This window comes from Bos mutus, chromosome 2 (genome assembly GCF_027580195.1).
Source record: "Bos mutus isolate GX-2022 chromosome 2, NWIPB_WYAK_1.1, whole genome shotgun sequence".
In the NCBI taxonomy this organism is placed as follows: domain Eukaryota; kingdom Metazoa; phylum Chordata; class Mammalia; order Artiodactyla; family Bovidae; genus Bos; species Bos mutus.
The window spans coordinates 10,385,479-10,405,911 of record NC_091618.1 but is presented as its reverse complement, the minus strand read 5'-3'; the positions used below and the strand labels follow the sequence as shown (position 1 = coordinate 10,405,911).

The 20,433-nt window shown below is 53.5% G+C and overlaps 1 protein-coding gene across 8 annotated transcripts; it reads left to right on the top strand.

Moving 5' to 3' along the window:
- The first annotated feature begins 611 nt into the window (after positions 1-611).
- Positions 612-19,663, top strand: FGR (FGR proto-oncogene, Src family tyrosine kinase). Of its 8 annotated transcripts, none has more exons than XM_005895905.2 (14): positions 612-819; positions 3,926-4,087; positions 8,451-8,513; positions 9,484-9,713; positions 10,187-10,289; positions 11,058-11,156; positions 14,698-14,801; positions 15,259-15,408; positions 16,086-16,241; positions 16,357-16,536; positions 17,306-17,382; positions 17,618-17,771; positions 18,614-18,745; positions 18,854-19,663. In XM_005895905.2, the coding sequence occupies exons 4-14, from the start codon at positions 9,494-9,496 to the stop codon at positions 19,060-19,062; spliced, it is 1,584 nt and encodes a 527-aa protein (XP_005895967.1). In that variant the 5' UTR covers positions 612-819; positions 3,926-4,087; positions 8,451-8,513; positions 9,484-9,493; the 3' UTR covers positions 19,063-19,663. The 8 variants fall into 8 exon arrangements, with proteins under 8 accessions (XP_005895967.1, XP_070239798.1, XP_070239817.1 ...); XM_070383697.1 differs by having other exon boundaries at positions 613-819; positions 9,481-9,713; XM_070383716.1 differs by lacking the exon at positions 3,926-4,087 and having other exon boundaries at positions 613-819.
- The last annotated feature ends 770 nt before the right edge of the window (positions 19,664-20,433 follow it).

Sequence of the window (20,433 nt, the reverse complement as noted above, 5' to 3'; positions counted from 1 at the left end):
GTGATAGAAATTGCTATACTTAGTTTTTCTAAAAGTTGGGGGGTCGAGGGAGGCTGACACCTTCTTGTTTGCTCAGTGTAGCGGGATGACTGATTCCTTTGAAAAGCAAAGAAGGGTCTTCTGCTGCTCCTTGCTGTCCTAGAACCTCTCCAGTGCCCAGTCTCCAAGGATGGCAGAGCATGCTGACTGAAGACCAAGTGGCTCTAATGACAGCAGCCTTGGGTCAACTGGCTGTGAGAACTTGGGTTAAGGCCTGTCCTGGTGTGGTCTTCGAGTTTTCTCAGTTGCAAAGGCCAGAGAGCAGAGCAGTGGTGGAGAAATGCCCCCTCTTAACCTCAAATGCAATAATTCTAAATGAGCAGGTGCTTCTGGGTGTGAGGAACCTGCCCCTTTGAAGGGGGTCTCCGGGAAGTCTGTGCTAAGGGTTCAGGTCTGGGGAGAGGAGCCGGGGTGGGGTCGGGGGTCCGGGGGAGGCCTGGGAAAGCTGAGCAGCGGTAACTCAGGGGAGGTGGGAAGCGGGGGCGGGAGGGCCTGGGATGTGAGGGCCCCTCCCCGCTGCCGCCGGGCAGCTGGCTTGGGGCTGGGGCGTGACTGCAAATTCTCCCCGTCGCCACCGCCACCGCGCGCGCTGCCGCGGCTGCAATAAGAGAAGTCCGAGAAGTCCGAGGCGGCTTCCTCCTCCCTAACCAGAGGGGGCCGCGGTCAGAGGCGGGCAGCACCCCCGTTTGCTCGCCCCCACCCCTGTCGGCACTCGTGGCTGCTGGGAGCCCCGGCCGGCTAGCCCCGGGGTCAGTCAGAAGCGGTCTCGCCTGGGACCAGGTAGGAGCCGTCGGGGGAGCTGGAAGGGCCGGCGGTGCCCCGCCCCCAGTCCCTTCGTGGCTGGGAAGAAAGGGGGACGTGGGGTGCGGAGAGGAACCCCTAAACTTGGGGAGGAGAGCTGAGGGAGTTGAAGGCCAAAGGGTCCTCACCCCGAAAAGGACATAAGAAGGAAAACGGAGGAACCCTGGAAAGTGAAAAACTGATACAATTTGGGGAGAGGGCTGAGGGAAGGCGGGGAAAGTAGACTAAAAGGATCTGGTGGGAACCTGCAAAGACGAAGCTGGGAAGGGGCTGAGTCGGAAGAGGGAAACTGAGGGGATCCCCAAAAGGGTCTGGGTTGAGAAACTAAAAGGGACCTTGAAAGTGAGAATCTGGGGAGAAGCTGAAGGCTCTGGAAGAGAGGAACGACTTTTAGGTGGGTGGGGAGGGGGTCTGCCAGAAAGGAGTCAAGGAAAACCGTTTCTGGAGGACGCGGAATGTGGGTCGCAATCCCGAGGGTCCAGGAAGTCCCTCTATCCGGAATCGGCAGAAGTCGGAGGTGGGGTGAGGCCAGCGGCCGGGAGGGGAGGGGAGGCTGTCACAAGCGCCCCCCTAGACGCTCCAGCCTCGCACAGGTGGGCGGGTTCCGGCTGGCGAGGGGAGTCCTGCAACGCTCAGGAGGCGTGGGTCCTGGTTTCCTGGGGAAGTCCCCGCCCTCGGCAGGGATGGGCCTCTCTGGGTGCCCCCTCCCCTCCCGCAGCGGCGATCTCGGTCCACGTTCCTCGGGATCCGGGAATTGCTGGCCGCCCCGACGGAAATCCTGCCTTTGACCGCGATTGCCGGGAGGGGCTGTCTCCATGGTAACGAGAGGGCGGAGGGACCGAGCCCAGCGCTGGGCTGCCTCGGGGCTCAACGCCCGCGCTACCCTCTGTGGTCTCCTCCCCCGCCCCCATTTTGAGTCCTTAGTTCGGGGCGAGCTGCGGGGCAGAGGAGTAAGGCGAGGATGTGCAAGTGTTCAGGGATTGGGAAGGTGGGGGATCTGCAATCTCCAGGTCTTAGCCAGACTGGAACCTTGATTGCTGTGTGACTTTAGGCAAATTATGGGGCCTCTCTGGGCCTTAACTTCCTCATTTGCATTATGTAGGAAATTATCCCTGCCCCTACCCAGCTTCCATCCCCCAGCTTATCCCCAGTCGTGGGACTCGGGTGCACTAAGCAGTTTCCCCCACCCCCACTCCCCACCCGACCCAGTGTCCTGGGGGCTAGCCTCTTCAGTTTCTCATAAGTATAGAGTTGGACCACAAAGCCTGACAGGGCCTCCAGGGACCAAAACACAGGTGACTTCTTATAAAATAAATATTTGTGGGTCTGTTGAGGCCCCATACTGGGAAAGTCAGCCGATTTGAGACTGTCCTTGACCCTCCCCCTTATTTATTTTTATTTTTTTGGTGATTTTGTGTGTGTTTATGGTATAAACACTGGTTTGTCAGCAAGTTTTGCTCTTCTCAATTCCAAATAATGCAAAGTTCAAGAATATGCATTTTATTGAAACTTCATTTTCTTTTTTTAAATTGTTTTATTAAAAAAAAAATGTTTGGTCATGCTGCGCGGCACGTGGGATCTTAGTTCCCCAACCAAGGATCGAACCCATGCCTCCTGCATTGGAAGCGTGGAGTCTAAACCTCTGGACTGCCAGGGAAGTCCTGAAACTTCATTTTATTGAAACCAGTGATCCCTGAGTCTTTTAATATCCTTCCGTTTGTGAGTGTGGTGGTGGGAGAGTGAGGCTCTGTTCCCACTTCTCAGATGGGAAGATGGAGGTTCGGGAGTGAATAACTGACAGGTCAGCAGTAGGGACCCAGAAGCTGGGCATCCTGTCCCTGATGTGGTGAAGGATGTAGACAGAACTGAAGCCTACATTCCCTCCTTATCCCTATCAAATTCCGTTGCCCTCTGGAGAGGAGAGGGGAGCCAGGGGGGCAGTGGTGAAAGAACATATGGGTTTCCTGGGCTGTGTGGCTGGTTCTTGCTTTCCAGTGGGTGTGAAGCTGTGAGTGAGGGTGGAGAGTGTTTTTGAGTATGGTTTGGGCTTTGAGTGAATGAGCTTGAGCGTGTGAGCATGTGTGTGGGTGTTTGGGTGTTCTCTGCAGCCACCTGGGGCTGTGGCAAAGGAAGTGGCCAGACCTTGGCAGGATGGGTAGGGGGACCTCAGGGCTGGGGAAAGAGGACCCAGAGCCCTTCCTGCACAGAGTCAACCAGGCTGGCCTCTGACCAGACCTGGGGAAGGGGACTGCCTGTCTGAGCGTGCTATGAAATTCAGACTCCTACTCCCTCAGTTCCCCCTGGACCAACTCATGGCTTTCCATCCCCCGAGAATCTCAAGTCCCTCAAGATCTCTATTTTAGAGGCTAGTGGGTAGGTTTTCAGCAACCGATGAGAAAACATTTTTACCCACAAGAAGTGGAGAAAATTCAGCTGACACGGTGAGGACCCTGTGGAGGGGAAAGCCAGTGTGGCCCTTCCCTCACCCCCACACACTGGCCTTACCAAAGTGATAGAATCAGAGCCGGCTGTGTCTTCTTAGCCCCTGGGTGTTAGGGGTGGGGGTGATAAGGCCTGAGTGATGTGAGGTGGTTGGAGGTTCTATGAGAGATGAAGGCCTCAGTGAGGGAGATGGAGGCTCAGGAAGGGCACTGGAGCCAGGGAGGGGTGGAAGGTCTCAGTGAGGGATGGAAGCCTTCATCAGAGGGCCAGGCCTTGGTGAGGATGGGGTGCGGTGAGCCTGAGACTTGGGCCTGCCCACTGGGCCAGCCTGAAGCCCTGAGGAGAAGCCGGAACTCTTGCTGGATGGTGGTTTCCTGCCCCTGTTCAGTCCCAGTTCCCTTTTGGTGAAATCCCCCAGGCGGCTGGGCCGGCTCAGCCCTCCCACCTCACCCTGAGCACTTCTCTTTCTTCTCTGCCTTGTCACTTCTCCTCCCTTGGCCCTGGAGGGGGCTTCCTCAAGGGGAGGGACCAGAAGTGAAAGTTCGCCGAGCAACTACAGTGCGCCCGGTGCTTTCAGGGGCTTGACCGCAATTGAGGCTCAGGAGCAACCCCAGGAGGCAGAGATCTGATTCCTATTTTCTAGGCGAAGAAACTGCAGCTCAGCGAGAAGTGAAGCAACCTGCCCAATGTCTCAAGTCGGGTAGAATTTGAGCTCAAACCAGTCTCCAGATCCTACAGATACTTGGCAGAAGTCAGGGGGGAACAGGACATCCTGTGTCTACATCAAAGCCCTGATGTAGTGTTGGCAAGTATAGACCAAAGAAAGGATGGGTGCATCTGGGGCTCCTATGTCCAGGAGGAGGGGTGGGAGGGGGGCAGGTTCTCCGCTTTATGGCCAGCTGCCATATATATGGCAGGGGTGGTATGATCAGTTGTCTGGGGACTGGGTAGGAAATATGACATTCACCAATCAAGGAGAGCGTGACCCCCCTGCTCAGGCTTTGGAGAGCACAGCTGGGAACAGAACTCTGTACTTGAATTAATAGTCCTGGCTTTGAATCCCAGGTCTGGCTGTTTGACCTCCAGCAACTCACTTCCCCTCTCCACACGAGAGAGGTAGACTGATAAATCTTCCCTGAGGGCCCTTCTAGCTTTGCTGTTTGTGGTTCTCAGCCTCCCTTAACCACACTGGCCAAGAGCCTTCCCGATAACTGCACAGAAGATACAGATGCAAAAACAGATGCTCAGAAGGCTGATGTCATCCAATCAAGGCCCCAAAACTTGGGAGGGCCACACAGAGGGAGAGATGCTGAAGGTGGGAACACCATGGTCCAGGATTGGACCTCAGTTCTGACATCTACAACCTGATCTTGACCCAGATCAGACTTTAGAAGCCAACTCCTGTCAACCAGATGTTCAAGAGGCCTGTTTATTAACAGATTCAAGTCCCTGCAGTGACCAGAATGCTTGTGGCGGGTCTCTGAGCCACTCCCTTTGTAAGCAGGCAAAGGGAGAAAAGAGACTTGGATTCAGATTCTAAGGGCTATTGAAAATCAGTGGTTGCTGAGAGACCCTTCCCCTTCACTGGGCTATAATGAGGATTCAGGGTGTGTAGCACAGGGCTTGGCACTCTGTGGGGGCTTGTGAGGGTACATAACTGTATTGCTTTCACGGGGACTTCAAAATACAGCAGTGCTTATGATGGACTTTGGAGCCAAATTGATTGGGGTTGTGTTTTAGCTTCCCCTTATTCGCTGTGTAGGTAGTCTTTGGGAAGTTATTTAACACTTTTGTGACTCGGTTTCATTATCTGTAAAATAGGGGTAATAATAAAACCTACCTCACAGGGTCACTAAATGAAATCAGTCATGGGACTTGTTTGGCACTGTGCCAGGCACAGAGTGAAGTGAAGTGAAGAGAAGTGAAAGTCACTCAGTCATGTCCAACTCTTTACAGTCCCATGGACTGTAGCCTGCCAGGCTCCTCTGTCCATGGAATTGTCCAGGCCAGAATACTGTAGTGGGTGGCCATTCCCTTCTCCAGGGGAATCTTCCCAACCCAGGGATGGAACCCAGGTCTCCCGAATTGCAGGTGGATTCTTTACTGTCTGAGCCACCAGGGAAGCCCCAGGCATAGAGTAGGTGTTTAATACTTTAACGTTTTAAAACTAATAGCTATTTGCCTTCCCACCCGCTTCCCCAGACTTCTAGGAAGTCAAATTATGCTCCTAGGCATTGGTGGCTTGTAGCTGAGATGACAGCTAGCCGAGGACAAAGATTCCTGGGGGCTGTTTTCATGCAGATGCTGAGCAGAGAGGACCCTCCGCGTTCCCTTTCTCTTTTTTCTGTCTTTGTCTCTTTAGTTCTCTCTGTCTCCACCCTCTCTTTCTCAGTCTCTGTCCGTCCGTCTCTCTGCCTCTCATTTCAGTCTCTATTTGTCTCTTTGTTTCTTTCCGGCAGTGCTGTGCTGGAGCCAGCTACCTAGTACCGGCCCTGGGGAGCTGATTCTGCAAATCTCTTTCCAGCCCAGCGTTCAGCAAGTCACTTCAGTAACTTGAAATCGGCCATGGTGGGAATATTTACACCATGGAAATCAGCAAATGCTACAAATCTGGGCCTTTTTATTCCCCTGTTTCTTTTAAGAGTCAGTATACCAGCACAGCATCACCCCTGCCCCCTCTGCCCACACGGTCAGCCTTGCCAGAGCTCTCCCTCTGCCTCTTTCTTGGAGGGTCTCTGGACCCCCTCCCCATTCCAGGCTTGCAGAATTCCGGGATCCCCTTAGGCTGACTTTTAAAGATGGGGGTAACATGTACCTGTGTATTGTTGGAAGTGGCGGCATCATGTCTAATGGGAACTCAAGAGATTGTATAAGTTTGAAACTCTTATCGAGAGGAGCTCTGTGTGGGTCTGTGACTGGGGGCGGGGAGGACTACATATATCTCTGGGTTTCCCGGTGGAGGCTCAGTACACCTGTGTGTGCTTAAAGGAATGGCTGGAATCCTCTGTGTCTGTGACCAGGCAGTGGAGAGAAGTGGTTCAGATCCTGGAACCAAGGGCCAGGATACCTCATCTGTGCGGCCTTGGGCAAGTTTCTAAACCACTCTGTGCCTCGGATGCCTTTGCATTAATAATAATTCTTAACCTCGTAGAGTTGTCGTGAGGATAAAATGAGGTAATATGAATAAGGTGTTTAATGCAGTGGCTGACACAGAGGAAGGCTATAATGGGAGAGGCTCTGTGTGTGTGTGTGTGTGTGTGTGTAGATGGGTGAAGGCTGAAGGTGTGTGTCTGTTCATAGATGTCTGTGTCTGTGAATCCGTACAGAGGAGCTCAGAGAGTCCATGTGAGGCACTGTTGTGTAGCTGAGGTGGCGGGGGTGTCTGAGAATGTGTTGGGAGGGCTCTGTGCCATCTGAGATGTGCGTGTGTCTTCCTGTGAGAAGACCTCCATTCTCACCCTGTAGGTTGTGTTTTCCTCTTACCCCCATCTGTCCCCTGAGTGCCTGAAATCCCCTCCCTTGGCTCGAGATGCCCCTCCTCCACCTCTGCGTCTATTCTCTCCCTGAGCCTAACCAGCCCTGTAGCACCTTGGAGCCCTTCAGACAGTGGCTTCACCCCAGGGGAGGGGTCCTGAGGTCCTGAGGTGAAGACCTCCTCAATGGCTTGGTGAACAGGGGCTATTTTGGAGCTCAAACCACAGCCCGCCTCATAGTTCACCACATGGGTGTCACCCCCTACACATACACGGGAGAATGGTTGCAGCGGAGCATGAGACAGGCTGGTGGGTCTAAAGTGGGGATCACAAGGCACTGATGTGACAGAGCCATCAGCCAAGCAGCTAGATCCAGTGGATCCAGGAAGGCTTCCTGGAAGAGGTGAGTGGTGCTGGCTGGACAGGTGGGGCAGGACCCACAGAGAGAAGAAGGAGGATATCTATAAAGGGAACGGAACTCGGGAGTCGAGAAAGGCAAGGCGGGACACCTGTCCTGAGGGTCCTCTGGGAGAAATGAAGGCACACCGGGTTAGCCCCACCCTATCGCTCACATCCGGAGAAGGCAATGGCATCCCACTCCAGTACTCTTGCCTGGAAAATCCCATGGACGGAGGAGCCTGGTAGGCTGCAGTCCATGGGGTCACTAAGATTCGGACACGACTGAGCGACTTCACTTTCACTTTTCACTTTCATGCATTGGAGAAGGAAATGGCAATCCACTCCAGTGTTCCTGCCTGGAAAATCCCAGGGATGGGGGAACCTGCTGGGCTGCCGTCTATGGGGTCGCACAGAGTCAGACACGACTGAAGTGACTTAGCAGCAGCAGCAGCAGAGCTCACATCTGAGGAAGTCGAGCCCTTTCCCCGGCAGTTCCTCTCTGAGTGTTGCAATGGCAGAGTTTCTGGCAGGGCGTGGAGAGCCCTTGCTCAATGACCTGCCTGCCCTGTCACTCAGAAGACACAGCTACCGGGAAAGCCTTGGCTCCCTTGGGGGCTTCCCAAGGGACCTGGTGGTCCTGACTTCTGACCTGGGCCTTTCCATGGTGTGGAACAAGCTCTGGAGGTATGTGTCCACCTTCCCCGGCTATTCAATGTAGTCCTGGGGTTGCTGGGGTTTACCCAGACCAGGAGGGGTGCCAAGGCAGAGCTCAGAGGGAGGGCTTGGTTTTAGGAGACAGTGACCAGAGGCCTAGGGGGAACTGAACAGGGCTGACAGAAGTCCTGTTAGAGACCTGGGTCTAACCCAGAGATGTGCATACGTGAGTGTACGAGTCTGTTAGCCTGAGCAGGCAACCTGTGTGCACGTGCGCGTGTGCGCGCTGCCGTGCACCGGAGCTTGGGCTGGTGTGCGTTAGTTGTGTTGCTGTGTGCTGGTGCTGCTGAGCCCACTCACGCAGGGGTGCGCTGTGAGTGTCGCGGGTGACTGTGCTGCCGTGTGTGCTGCTCATGTGTTGATGTGTCAGATGGAGATGAGTGTGAGAGGGCTGGTGTGGGTGGTGGGTCTTGTGTGAGGTCTTTAAGTGAGCCATGGAGGCCAGGAGGAAAAGGAAGGAGGAGTCCTGTCGGGGCAGAGCCCAGGCCCCTGGCTTCCCTGGAGAGGACGGGTGTGGGCATCTGGCCGCCAGAAGCCTGGCAGGGACTTCATCTTCCGTGTCCTCTGTCGCCCTGCCCTCAGGTCTCCGGCCCCTCCCAAGGACCATGCCGCAGCCCCACTGACGCAGGAGTAGAGGCCTGAGGGGTGAGTGGGGGCTGAGGGCTCCCCGGGTCAGGAAATGGGGTGGCGGTGGCCTTTCTGGGCCCCACAATTCCTCACAGCCCCTTCTTCCTACAAGGGCCCTGTTGCTAGGTAACAGATGGGGGAGCGAGAGTGAGGCAGCTTGAAAGGCCAGAGGCTGGACCCACGACAGGAAATGGCCTTGATCCCCCTCTGCAGGGACTCTCCAGGTGCAGGCACACAGCCCTCACACACTCACACATAAACATGCATCAACACACAGACATGCGCACTTGCACAGACATGCACATACCCACACGGACTGACGCAGACCTGCACACACAGATACACACATGCAGGCAGGCACAAATACTCCCACACAGGGCTACATGCATGGTCATGACACACAGATGCACTCACTCACACACACCTGCAAACACAGAGACACACACATACATGCTGATACAGAAACGCATGCATATGGACACATTCCAACAGACATGAGCACACAGAGTCGTTTCATACAAGAACGTCCACACACTCACACACACACAGACACAGACATTCACAAAGAGCTGCCTAGACACACACAAAGACATGCACCCACAAGCAAACTCACCAATACTAAGAGACACATGAAAGACACACACACACACACACACATGCAAGCACTCTGAGGGGGGTCATAGAAACCCAACACACTGAAGCAATAGGAGGCAAAAACATATAAATAAACACAGAAACATCTCGAAACAGAAAACCAGTCCTGTGGAGGAGATATATACTCTCCAGAAACACTAAAGCAGCTGCGGGGGTGGACAGAATGGTGACCCTGCCCCGCTTTGTCCCTCACTTAGGGAGGACTTCCTCCCCCCAAGCCTGAGTAAGGCAGCTGCACGCCTCTGCACGCTGTATGTCAGTGGCGTGCAGGTGTGCCTAGGGTGGCATGTCTCACATGGACCCCTGAGTGAAGCATGCACCCCTTCTATAGCAGGGCACCTGGCATGGGCTGTGTGTTCTGCAAGAAGTTGGAGCCGGGGGCCAAGGAGGATGGTGGCCTAGAAGGGGACTTCAGGAACTATGGGGCTGCAGACCGCTATGGCCCCGACCCTACTCAGAGCCGGCCTGCATCTTCCTTTTCCCACATCCCCAACTACAACAGCTTCTCCCCTCAGCCCGCCAGCCCCGCCTTCCTCGATGCGGGCACCATCCGGGGCATCTCAGGTGAGTCCAGAGGGCTGGAGGCAAGCCCTGACTGGACCCTCACAGGACCTCAGGGGAGAAGAGGCTTGGCCTTGTCCTTCGGAGCCTCCAGGATGACTTGGGAGACACAGCCCTGCTTTTAGCGCACAGTCTGAGGGAGCCCGTCCAGCCCTACCCTCAGAAACTCCCATCTGAGGGGCAGACAGAGCTCTGTTCCCCGTCTGACAAAAGGACCCCAAAGACAGTTACCAGTGGGATGTCTGCTTGGTCGGGAAGAGCAGAAGGGACTCGCAGGGAGCCCCCAAGGAAGGAGGGATGAGCTCGATGGTGTGTGTCCTGAATCCATGGGGTCCAAATCAGAAATCCACTGGATTCCAAAGACCTTTGATCTCCAGGGCACTGCCGCAGTGGGGAGGCAGAGTGCCTGTCTGAGGAACAGGACTCCGGGGGTGCAGCTTCCGGGGGCCCCCTGATGAGTAACCCTGACTCTGCAGGGATTGGGGTGACCATGTTCATCGCCCTTTATGACTATGAGGCCCGAACGGAGGACGATCTCACCTTCACCAAGGGCGAGAAGTTCCACATCCTGAACAACACGTAAGTGATCGGGCCTCCCCAGCTCAGGACCCAGAGAGGAATCTTACTGGTCCTTGTCCTCAGGAAACGCCAGTCTAACTGGAGAAGGAGACATGACAATAACAATGTCTGGGTAACTGCTACTATGTAGGGGAAGCCTGAGGAACTCTGTGCACGGAAAGAACACCAACCACGGCCTCTAGGGTAGCAGTGATCAGGGCAGGCTTTCTGGAGGAGAAGATTTCTAAGCTGAGACTAGAAAAACAAAGAGACATTGAAAGAAGAGGTGACAAAAAAGGAAGAGAGTTAGAATGAAACTAAATGATGACTTCTGGAAACCACCAAGTGGTTCAGATTAGGAGGGTCATAAAGTCTGAAGTGCGGAACAGATCCTGGAGGACTGGGTGGGAACAGAGTCCGCAGGGCTTTTTAAGCCATCTTGAGGAGTCTGGATTTTATCAAGAAGGAAATGTAGCCATTGGAGGGGTTTTTAATGGGGAAGTGACCTAGTTAGCTGTTCACTGCCTGCCCAAACCCCAGCCCAGCTGAGGTGCCAGAAAAGAATGCCAGGAGGCCCAGATGTCCCCACACATACTCCTTCTGCGGGGAAAAGCTCCCAGGGCAGCTGCAGTGGCTGGGGGCAAAACAGGCAAAAGCCCTGGGGGTGGTGTGTTCCGGGTGAGGGGTTGGCAGGGCCAGTGTTCGCCTGATCTTTGACGTGACCCTGCCTGGCCCCATGGTGCCCCAGGGGCTAGGTTGCCAACGAAACCCTCTGTTCTGTGTCTCCAGCGAGGGTGACTGGTGGGAGGCTCGGTCCCTCAGCTCCGGACACACTGGCTACATTCCCAGCAACTACGTGGCCCCCGTGGACTCCATCCAGGCTGAAGAGTGAGTAAGGTGGGGGGACGCCAGCCTTAAGGGCAGGGCTCTGGAGTCCAGATTCAAGGCCACTCTTGAGCAAGTCGCAGCTACACTCTGAGCCTGTCTCCTTATCTATAATCCAGTAAGGTCATTGTGAGGATACGAGAAGATAAGAGAGATGATACTAATAGTAGGTAATATTATCCAGCACGTACCATGTTCTGAGCATTATTCAGAGTGCTTTCTGTGTATTAACAAAGTCAGAAACTAATACTATACTGGTTTACAAATGAGGAAACTGAGGCAGAGAGAAATTAAATATCTTGCCCAAGTTCACATGGCTAGTAAGTACGTGGAGCTGGTATTTGAACCCAGTTAGTCTGGCTACATTTGCTAAACGTTATTTATTTATGAAAGTGAAAGTCGCATAGTCGCATAGTCGTGTCCAGCTGTTGGCGATCCCTTGGACTGTAGCCTGCCCGGCTCCTCTGTCCATGGAATTCTCCAGGCAAGAGTACTGGAGTGGGTTGCCATTTCCTTCAACCCAGGGACTGAACTCGGGTCTCCTGCATTGCAGGCAGATTCTTTCCCAACTGAACCACTAGGGAAGCTATATATAGATATATATTCTCTCAGCGATAACAACTGTGTATGAGCTTTTTAAAACACTGGGAAGTGCTAAACACATAGAAGGAGACATTACTTAGAATTAATTCTGTTAAGCAATCAGAGAAATATCATTTTTTAATACCCTGATGAAATTGAGATACTGTGATGGGTACTTTACATACCTTGATTCATTTAATTCTCTGTGGACACTATTATTATCCCATTTGAAGGATGAGGAAACTGAGGTTCACAAACACTTTTTAATCTAGCTTCACATATACATCCATATATAGGAAAAGTAGAGATTGGAGAGACCTCAGAGTGGGAGTCGCCAGGACTTGGTGACTGATTTGCTGCTGGGCTGTGGGAAGTGAGAAGGATCCAAAGTGACCCACAGGCTTCTTATGGAGCCAAGTAGGTGCTGTTTGCTAAAGTGGGGGAACCCAGGAACAGGTACAAATACATGAGAAGGGGCTTGTGAGGTTGAATTCATGGAGAGGAACACCCACAATTAGGTCAGCAGTTAGATTGGGTGTGCTTTGCATGAGAGCTGCCCAGCCCATGCTAAGGCATGTGCCTGCATTAGCCCAGAAAAGGGGCATCCTTTTCTAACTAGCACTGAGATTCCTTAGTTTGTTGGCTGTGGCTTTTGCAGAGGTCATACCTGGGCTGGGGTGGAAATTCAGGACTCTTCAGACGAGAAAGAATCATCAGAGCTGCACAGAGGTGTGAAGGAAGAAAATGAAAGAGACTGGTCCTAGGACCCAACTCTGGAAAAAGCCGGGCGTGAGGGAGAAGGAGCTGTTGGCAGACCAGGCCAGGCCGAGTCAGAACAACCAAGAAGGCAGCGGGGAGGTTTCAGGAAACAAGAGAGGGAATGTCAGAAGCTGCCACTGGATTTGGCAACAGGGTTGACCTTGGTGAGACATCCCTCCGCATGAAGTGAGGGTGGAGGCCAGACAGCAGAGCCTGGGAGGGAGTGGGAGGTGAGGAAGCAGAGACCCAAGTGTGAAGGGCTTTTTCAAGTGAAGGAAGGTGAGAGATACAGCAGAACGTTGGTGATAAGATAGAACTTAGAATGGTTTCCTTTGGGGAAAGAAGAAGTGTGGCCACATGTAGGGGCTGGTGGGATGGAGAGGAGGCAGATGGGGCTGGTCGGTGGGGGAGAGGTGTCCCTGAGCAGAGGCCAGTGGACGGGCTCCAGAGCTCAAATGGCAGGAGGCCTTCATCTGGAGAGGGTGATAGGAGGCTTCTTAGAGGAGAGGAGGTGATGAGGCAGGTGAGAGGTCTGGGGGTCCACATCTTAGAGGCAGTGTCGTGCAGCTCTGAGAGGAGCTCCGGGCAGCATCGTGGTTAAGAGCGCTGTCGTGGTTAAGAGTGCAGGCCCGAGAGCAGACAGCTTGGGTTCCTATTCTGGCAGCACAGCTTAAGAGCCGCGTAGCTGGGTAAGTTGCTTAACCACTAGGCATTTCAATTTCCTCATCTGTCTAGTGGGGGTTAATAACAGTACTTATTTCACAATATTGTTATAAGAATGAAATAAATACACACATGTAAGACAGCAGAGCCTGACACAGAACAGGTGCTGTTCTTGTTATGTCAATGATTAAAGAAGTAGCTAATGTCAAGGTGTGAGGAGGGGCAGAGCATTGGAAACACTTGAGAATGTGATCTGTCTACACAGCTTCTCCTTTCCCCACCCTGCCTGCCCTTCTGGGCACTACTTGCCAATGCCTTTCCTTGTTCCCCAGACTGTGCCTAGTAACCAGGTGTGGCTTGACAGTCCCAGAGTTCACTGAGACCGCCACCTCCTTTAATTTGAAAACTGTGCTCCTTTTAATTCAGCCCAAGGTGATCACAAGCCAATTTAGTGATCAAATGACACCTGAGTCTTCTGTGGCACCTGTGGTCACTTTGGCTCTCCTCCCATTGTAGTCTCACCATTGGTTCAAGGCTACAGCTCAGTCCCAGGAAGTATATCCAAGAGACAGCAGGAATGCTTGAGATCTGAGTTGAAGTTGAGACTTAGGACAACATCCAGGCTTTAGAGAGTGGAGGGAAAGCAGCAGTCAGAACTAGGCAGGAGCAGTCCAAAAGAGGGAAAAGGGGACTTCCCTGGTGGTCCAGTACTTAGGACTCGGTGCTTTCACTGCCTTGGCCTGGGTTCAATCCCTGGGGCAGGGAACTAAGATCCTGCAAGTCATGCTCTATGGCCAAGGGGGTAAAAAAAAAAAGAAGAGTAGCAGAAAAGAGTGTTGTTCTAGATGCCAAATGAGGAAAGTGTTTGAGGAGTATGTGGAGAGAGGAATCTGAGTGACTGTGTGGGTTGGTGGGTAAAGAAGTAGGGTGGGAGGCAAAGGTTTTAGATAGAGCTCATCAGCTAGCCTTGTGGGAAGGTCAGTTCCCCTCTCTGAACCTCAAGTTCCTCATCTGTAAATGAGCCTATGGAAGGAGCTGTAGTGACCCCCTGATGAAGTCTAGCAATTTTAATTCAAGAGAAACTCAGAGAGGTGATTTCCCTAGTGGCCCAGTGATTAAGAATCCACCTTCCAATGCAGGGGACAGGGATTCGACCCCTGGTCCTGGAGCTGAGATCCCACGTGCCACGGGGGCAACTAAGCCCATGCACACAACTCCTGAGCCTGCCCTCTAGATTCTGTGAGCCCCAACTAGGGAGAAGCCCTCACAGCGAAAGGAAGATCCCTTGCAGCCAAATAAATAAATAAGAGAGAAACCCGGAGAGTGAAGAGAAGCCTAAGCTTCACTGGGCACCTCCTGTGTGCCAGGCATGCTGTATGTCCCTGCTCTGTGATCCTCCTTGTCAGGCTGCAAATCAGGTGTTTGATCCCCTTTTCATGGGTGAGGAAAGCGAATCTTGGCTAGTGAGGTGACTTTTCCCGGGAGGCTGAGTTGGGGGTTGAGTCAGGTGTATCTGACTCTTGCTGGCCTTTCCCAACAGGTGGTACTTCGGAAAGATCGGGAGGAAGGACGCTGAGAGGCAGCTGCTCTCCCCAGGGAACTCCCGCGGGGCCTTTCTCATTAGAGAGAGCGAGACCACCAAAGGTGAGGGCTCTGCCACTGCCCACCCAATGGGGGCGGCCTAGCCATTTGGGTGGGGCTAAGAGCAGTGGGCTTCCCTTGTGGCTCAACTCGTAAAGAATCTGCCCGCAATGCGGGAGACCTGGGTTCGATCCCTGGGTTGGGAAGATCCCCTGGAGAAGGGAAAGGCTACCCACTCCTATATTCTGGCCTGGAGAATTCCTGTATAGTCCATGGGGTTGCAAAGAGTCGGACACGACTGAGCAACTTTCACTTTCACTTCACTTTCAGGAGCAGTGGGGTGGGGCTTGGGTCAGGGCCAAGACTGGGACAAGGTTGGAGGGACTGAGCTAAGACAGGGATTGGGTTCAAGAGGTATGGCCATCCAACTTCAGAGTCCCCAGCCTTTTGGGCTTCCCCAGGCTCCCAGACTGGGGCTGGTGAGGAGGAAAGCAGACCCAAAGGTGACCCTTGCCCACAGGCGCCTACTCCCTGTCCATCCGGGATTGGGACCAGACCAGAGGCGATCATGTGAAGCATTACAAGATCCGCAAACTGGACACCGGTGGCTACTACATCACCACGAGGGCCCAGTTTGACACTGTGCAGGAGCTGGTGCAGCACTACCTTGGTGAGGGCAGCCCTTCAGGCTGGCGTGCGTTTGAGATTCCTGAACCAATTGGCTGAGACTGAGGTGCCCAGGGAAGGGAAGGGGCTCCCAAAGCAATTGTGCCTGGACCGGAACTAGAACCCAGGTGTCTGGACGCCTGGCCCAGGATCCTGCTCTGTAAGTTTCCAGAAACTGAGGCGTGAAGCTCTGCATGGCTGGAGAGCGCCCCCCCTAATGTCTGAGCTGAGTAAGAGACTGAATGGACCTGACTTGGAGGATGGGCTCTAGGGTGGAGGAGCAGGTTAGCATCCAACCCTGGTTTTTGCTTTGGTTGGTTAGGCCAAGCATAGCTGTGTGGAAGGGCGAAGGCTTCATGTCCACACCTTTGTCTGGAATTCCCAAGTCCATTTCCACCTGTCAGAATCCCATCTTATCCTTGGAGGCCCAGCTGGAGGTCACCTCTTATGGGAAGGCCGCCAATCCTTACAGGAATCATCTCTCCCTCCAGTGCCACCTCCTTCCCTGGCCACCAACGTGTTCACCTACTCAGTGGGCTGGGGTGCCTTCTGCCCTGGCCTGTGACCCTCAGCTGCCCTAGTGCCTTATAACTGGTCTTGGAGGCTGGGGTGGGGATGAGGAATATGTGGACCATCCTGGCCAGCCTTTGACCTTCAACTTCCCAATGCCCCACTGCCCAGAGGTGAACGATGGGCTGTGCCATCTGCTCACGGCGGCCTGCACCACCATGAAGCCGCAGACGCTGGGCCTGGCCAAGGACGCCTGGGAAATCAGCCGCAGCTCCATCACGCTGGAGCACCGACTGGGCACCGGCTGCTTCGGGGATGTGTGGCTGGGTACGGAGGTCCCGAGAGCGGAGGAAGGGGTGTGGGTGGGGGTGGGTGTGTGGAGGCCAGGGCGAGGGCTGGGGGCGGCAGGAAGCTGGTCCAGACAAGCCTTTCCACGCGACAGGCACGTGGAACGGCAGCACCAAGGTGGCGGTGAAGACGCTAAAGCCGGGCACCATGTCCCCGAAGGCCTTCCTGGCAGAGGCGCAGATCATGAAGCTGCTGCGCCACGACAAGCTGGTGCAGCTGTACGCGGTGGTGTCAGAGGAGCCCATCTACATAGTGACCGAGTTCATGTGCCACGGTGAGGGGCGGGGTCAGGAGGCGGGGTCTGGGAAGGCGGGGTTTTCAGGGGGAGTCCCAGTTTTAGGTGGGTGTATCTCGGGGAGGAACCGGGGTGGCGATTTGTGAAGGGACGAGGAACGATGGGCAGAGTTCGAGTGAGGGGCCCCGGAATGAGAAAAAAAACACTGGAACTTTGGGTGGGGCCAAGTTAGATGGGGCGGGGTCTGTGCCTGGGGGCGGAGCCTCGTGGGGCGGTCCAAGACATGTGGGCAGAGTAGGGTTGTCGGTGGGAATAGGGTCTGGGCGAAATCCGTGAGGGGTTGAGGCACTTGGCGGGATCCCGAGTGGGTGTGTGTGTGGGGTTGGGGGGACACGGATCTAGGGTGAGAAGGACTGGGAGCAGGGGGCGGGGCCAAGCGAGAGAAGGCAGGCCCAAGGCTGGGAGTAGGGTCTTAACGGCTGCTTTTCTTCTTTTTTTGTTTTTAATTAACTTATTTTAATTGGAGGATAATTACTTTACAATACTGTGATGGTTTTTGCCATGCATCAGTATGAATTGACCGTAGGGATACATGTGTCCCCTCCACCCTGAAGGTCCTTCCCGCCTCCCTCCCCACCTGTATCCCTTCAGGTCGTCACAGAGCACCAGCTTTGGGTGCCCTGCTTCTCACATCAAACTGGCACTGGTTATCTCTTTTGCATATATGGTAATACATATATTTGGATACTATTCTCTCAAATCATCCCACCCTCTCCTTGCTGCTGATTTTCCGAGTTCTTCTCCCCAGGTAGCCTGCTGGAGTTCCTCAAGGGCCCGGAGGGTCATGTTTTGAAGCTGCCCCATCTGGTGGACATGGCGGCACAGGTAAACTGAGACAGCCACCTTTATCTCTCAGAGCCCCTCCTATTATCTTCCACAAACCCCTGGGCCCTCCAGCACCTAGCCTGCTCCTGGGAGTTGCAGCCCCAACGCCTGGACCATCTGTGCGACCTGAGGCAGGACCCTGCCCCTCTCTTTGGGCCCCAGTCTGAAACAGGATTTTTCAAATAATCGCTTACACAAATACGGTGTCCTCATCTCTCTGTACCTTCGCCCCCAGGTTGCTGAGGGCATGGCCTACATGGAGCGCATGAACTATATTCACCGTGACCTCCGGGCAGCCAACATCCTCGTCGGGGAGCGGCTGGTGTGCAAGATCGCTGACTTCGGGCTGGCCCGACTCATCGAAGATGACGAGTACAACCCCCAGCAAGGTGCCTGCCTCACCCCTCCTTCTGAGAGCTCCCCAGTGCACCAAGGGGCTACCATGGGGCCCCGCCTCCTCCCAGACCATCCAGGACACTCCTGCGCTACGCTACGCTAAGTCACTTCAGTCATGTCCGACTCTGTGTGACCCCATAGACAGTAGCTCCTACTCCGATATAATATAAAAGGCAACTCTGGGTTCAAACCCAGCTCCTCCACTTACCAGCCATGTGGCCTTGGGCAAGTCACTTAACCTCTCTGGGAGCTGTCTTTTCTCATAATGGAATTCTCAGTGAACAATCCCAATGAAAATACTCAGACAATAGATATTTATCAAGCACCTCCTATGTGCCAGGCACCTCTATAAATCTCAAGTGAAAGACCATAGAGTGTAATAGCAAAAACGCTGTAGCCAGAATGCCTGGGTCTGAATCTTAGCCACTTGGAAGTTGTATGATTTGGGCAAGTTATTAACTACTTAGTGCCACCTTTTCTTCTTCTGTACAATAAGGATAATAATAGTAAAAAAAAAAAAATAGTAATAAAACTCACAGGGTTTTCCTGAAGGTTAAAATGAGTTAATGCATGTAAATTGCTTAAAACAGTGCCTGGCACATGGTAGAGGCTATACAGGTGTGAGCTATAATCATGATGAGAATTATTACAATGTTTGCCAAGTGCCCAGCACTATACTAGACTCTTAGCAAGTTCTGGCTAGATACCAGGTCTTTCCTGTTATGCCCAGAGACCTCTGTGCTTAGGGTTCCCGTTCCCAAAGATGCCATTCTCTTAATCCAGCTATTCCCATGGATTTCCTCATTAACTTTCTCTTCTCCCTCAATCTCTCTAGGGACCAAGTTCCCCATCAAGTGGACAGCCCCTGAGGCTGCCCTCTTTTGCAGATTCACTATCAAGTCAGATGTGTGGTCCTTTGGGATCCTGATCACTGAACTCATCACCAAGGGCCGAGTCCCCTACCCAGGTTTGCTGGGGGATGGGGAGGTGGAAAGGTGGGCATGGGAAGAGCTTCTTCCTAGTTGCTTCTTCAGGAGGGGCTTGGCCCTCTGACTGACAGAGCCCTACCTTCCAGGCATGAATAACCGCGAAGTGTTGGAACAAGTGGAGCATGGCTACCACATGCCGTGCCCCCCAGGCTGCCCAGCATCCCTGTACGAGGTCATGGAACAAACCTGGCGTCTGGACCCAGAGGAGAGACCCACCTTCGAGTACCTGCAGTCCTTCCTTGAAGACTATTTCACCTCCACAGAACCCCAGTACCAGCCTGGGGATGACACATAGCCTGATTGGGCATCAACCACCTCTCTGGGGGTGCCCGCCAAGCCCTTCCTATTCCCAGGTTCCTATTTCTAGGTTCCCAGGCCTAGAACCCTATAGAGTCCTAGCATGTCAGAGCAAGCAAGTTGCTTTGGGTTCATCTAGGGCAACCTGTTCATTTTAAAGATGGGGCAAATCGAGGCTCAGAGATCATCCCTCACCCACTCTGGCCCCAAGCTCTATCTCTCCTCTTCCCATTTAAGCCCCTACATGCCTCTAGCTTTCCTGCCTGTGCCCCTTCCCCCCAAAAAGGAAATGCTGAGATTTTTTCTAGTTATTTATAAAATTGTATATCCTCTCCCTCACTTAGCTCCTGTCCCTGGTTTCCTACCTGTCAACCCACCCTGGTCCGGACCCCCAGAATTCACCTACTCAATTCTCTCATATCTGTAATTTACAAAGACAGGGAAAGTCTCTGTCGGATCCCTTTCCCACTGGGTGGATGCTGTAATACACGACTGGGGTCCAAGCCCAGGGTGAAGGAGAGGGTTGCTGAGGGCTCATCACCTCTCTGAATCATGTGTGTGTTTACTGATTTTGTAAATAAGAAGAGTGACCATATGAATCGTTGAGCCATGAAAATCTTTTCCTGTGGGAGGGATGGTGGTCAGTGGGAGGTGAGTGGGCCTGCTTTGGCTGCTGGAAGGAGGAGGAGGTTAGAGATAGCCGTAATGCCTGCTAATCACAGGGCACCCAAGGTGTGTTCTAGGACACCCCAAAGTCCTGAATCTCATCCTCATATGAGCTCAGGATGAACTGAGAGATGGATATAGAATCAAGTAACTGGAAATCAAAATATCCCCTTCATTACTGATGTGGCTTTCAGTCTGCATGCAGTGGTTTCACTAAGTCTTTACTTGATTTCAGCAGATTTACTGTTCATCACAGGCACCTCAGCAGAACCTCAGGCCTCCTCCACTGAGGTCAGGGGGAGGACCACAGTGGATCCTCTGCAACTCCCCAGAAGGGACAGGGGTAGGGCTGGGTGGGCAGAGGCCTGAGAGTCTAGCTCCTTGGATTTCACTTGGGACAACTCTGCCCCCAAGGGGCTTTTGGAGAGGTTTGGAGGCAGTTCTGTTAGTCACAGTGATGGGGGGGTCCTGCTGGCATGTAATGGACAGGGAGTGGGGTACTTAACATCCTGACATGTACCTGTGCAGTGAAGACTTGTCGTACCCACTGGGTTCCCCTTTGAGAAACTCCTGCAGCTGATGTGACTCTGGGTAGAAACAAGAACAGGGAATAAGGATTCCCCCCTCTCCCATCAACAAGTGTTGACCCTTAACTTACAAAAAGAATAGCCAGGGGAAAGAGTCTGGGAGCTGGGAATTACGC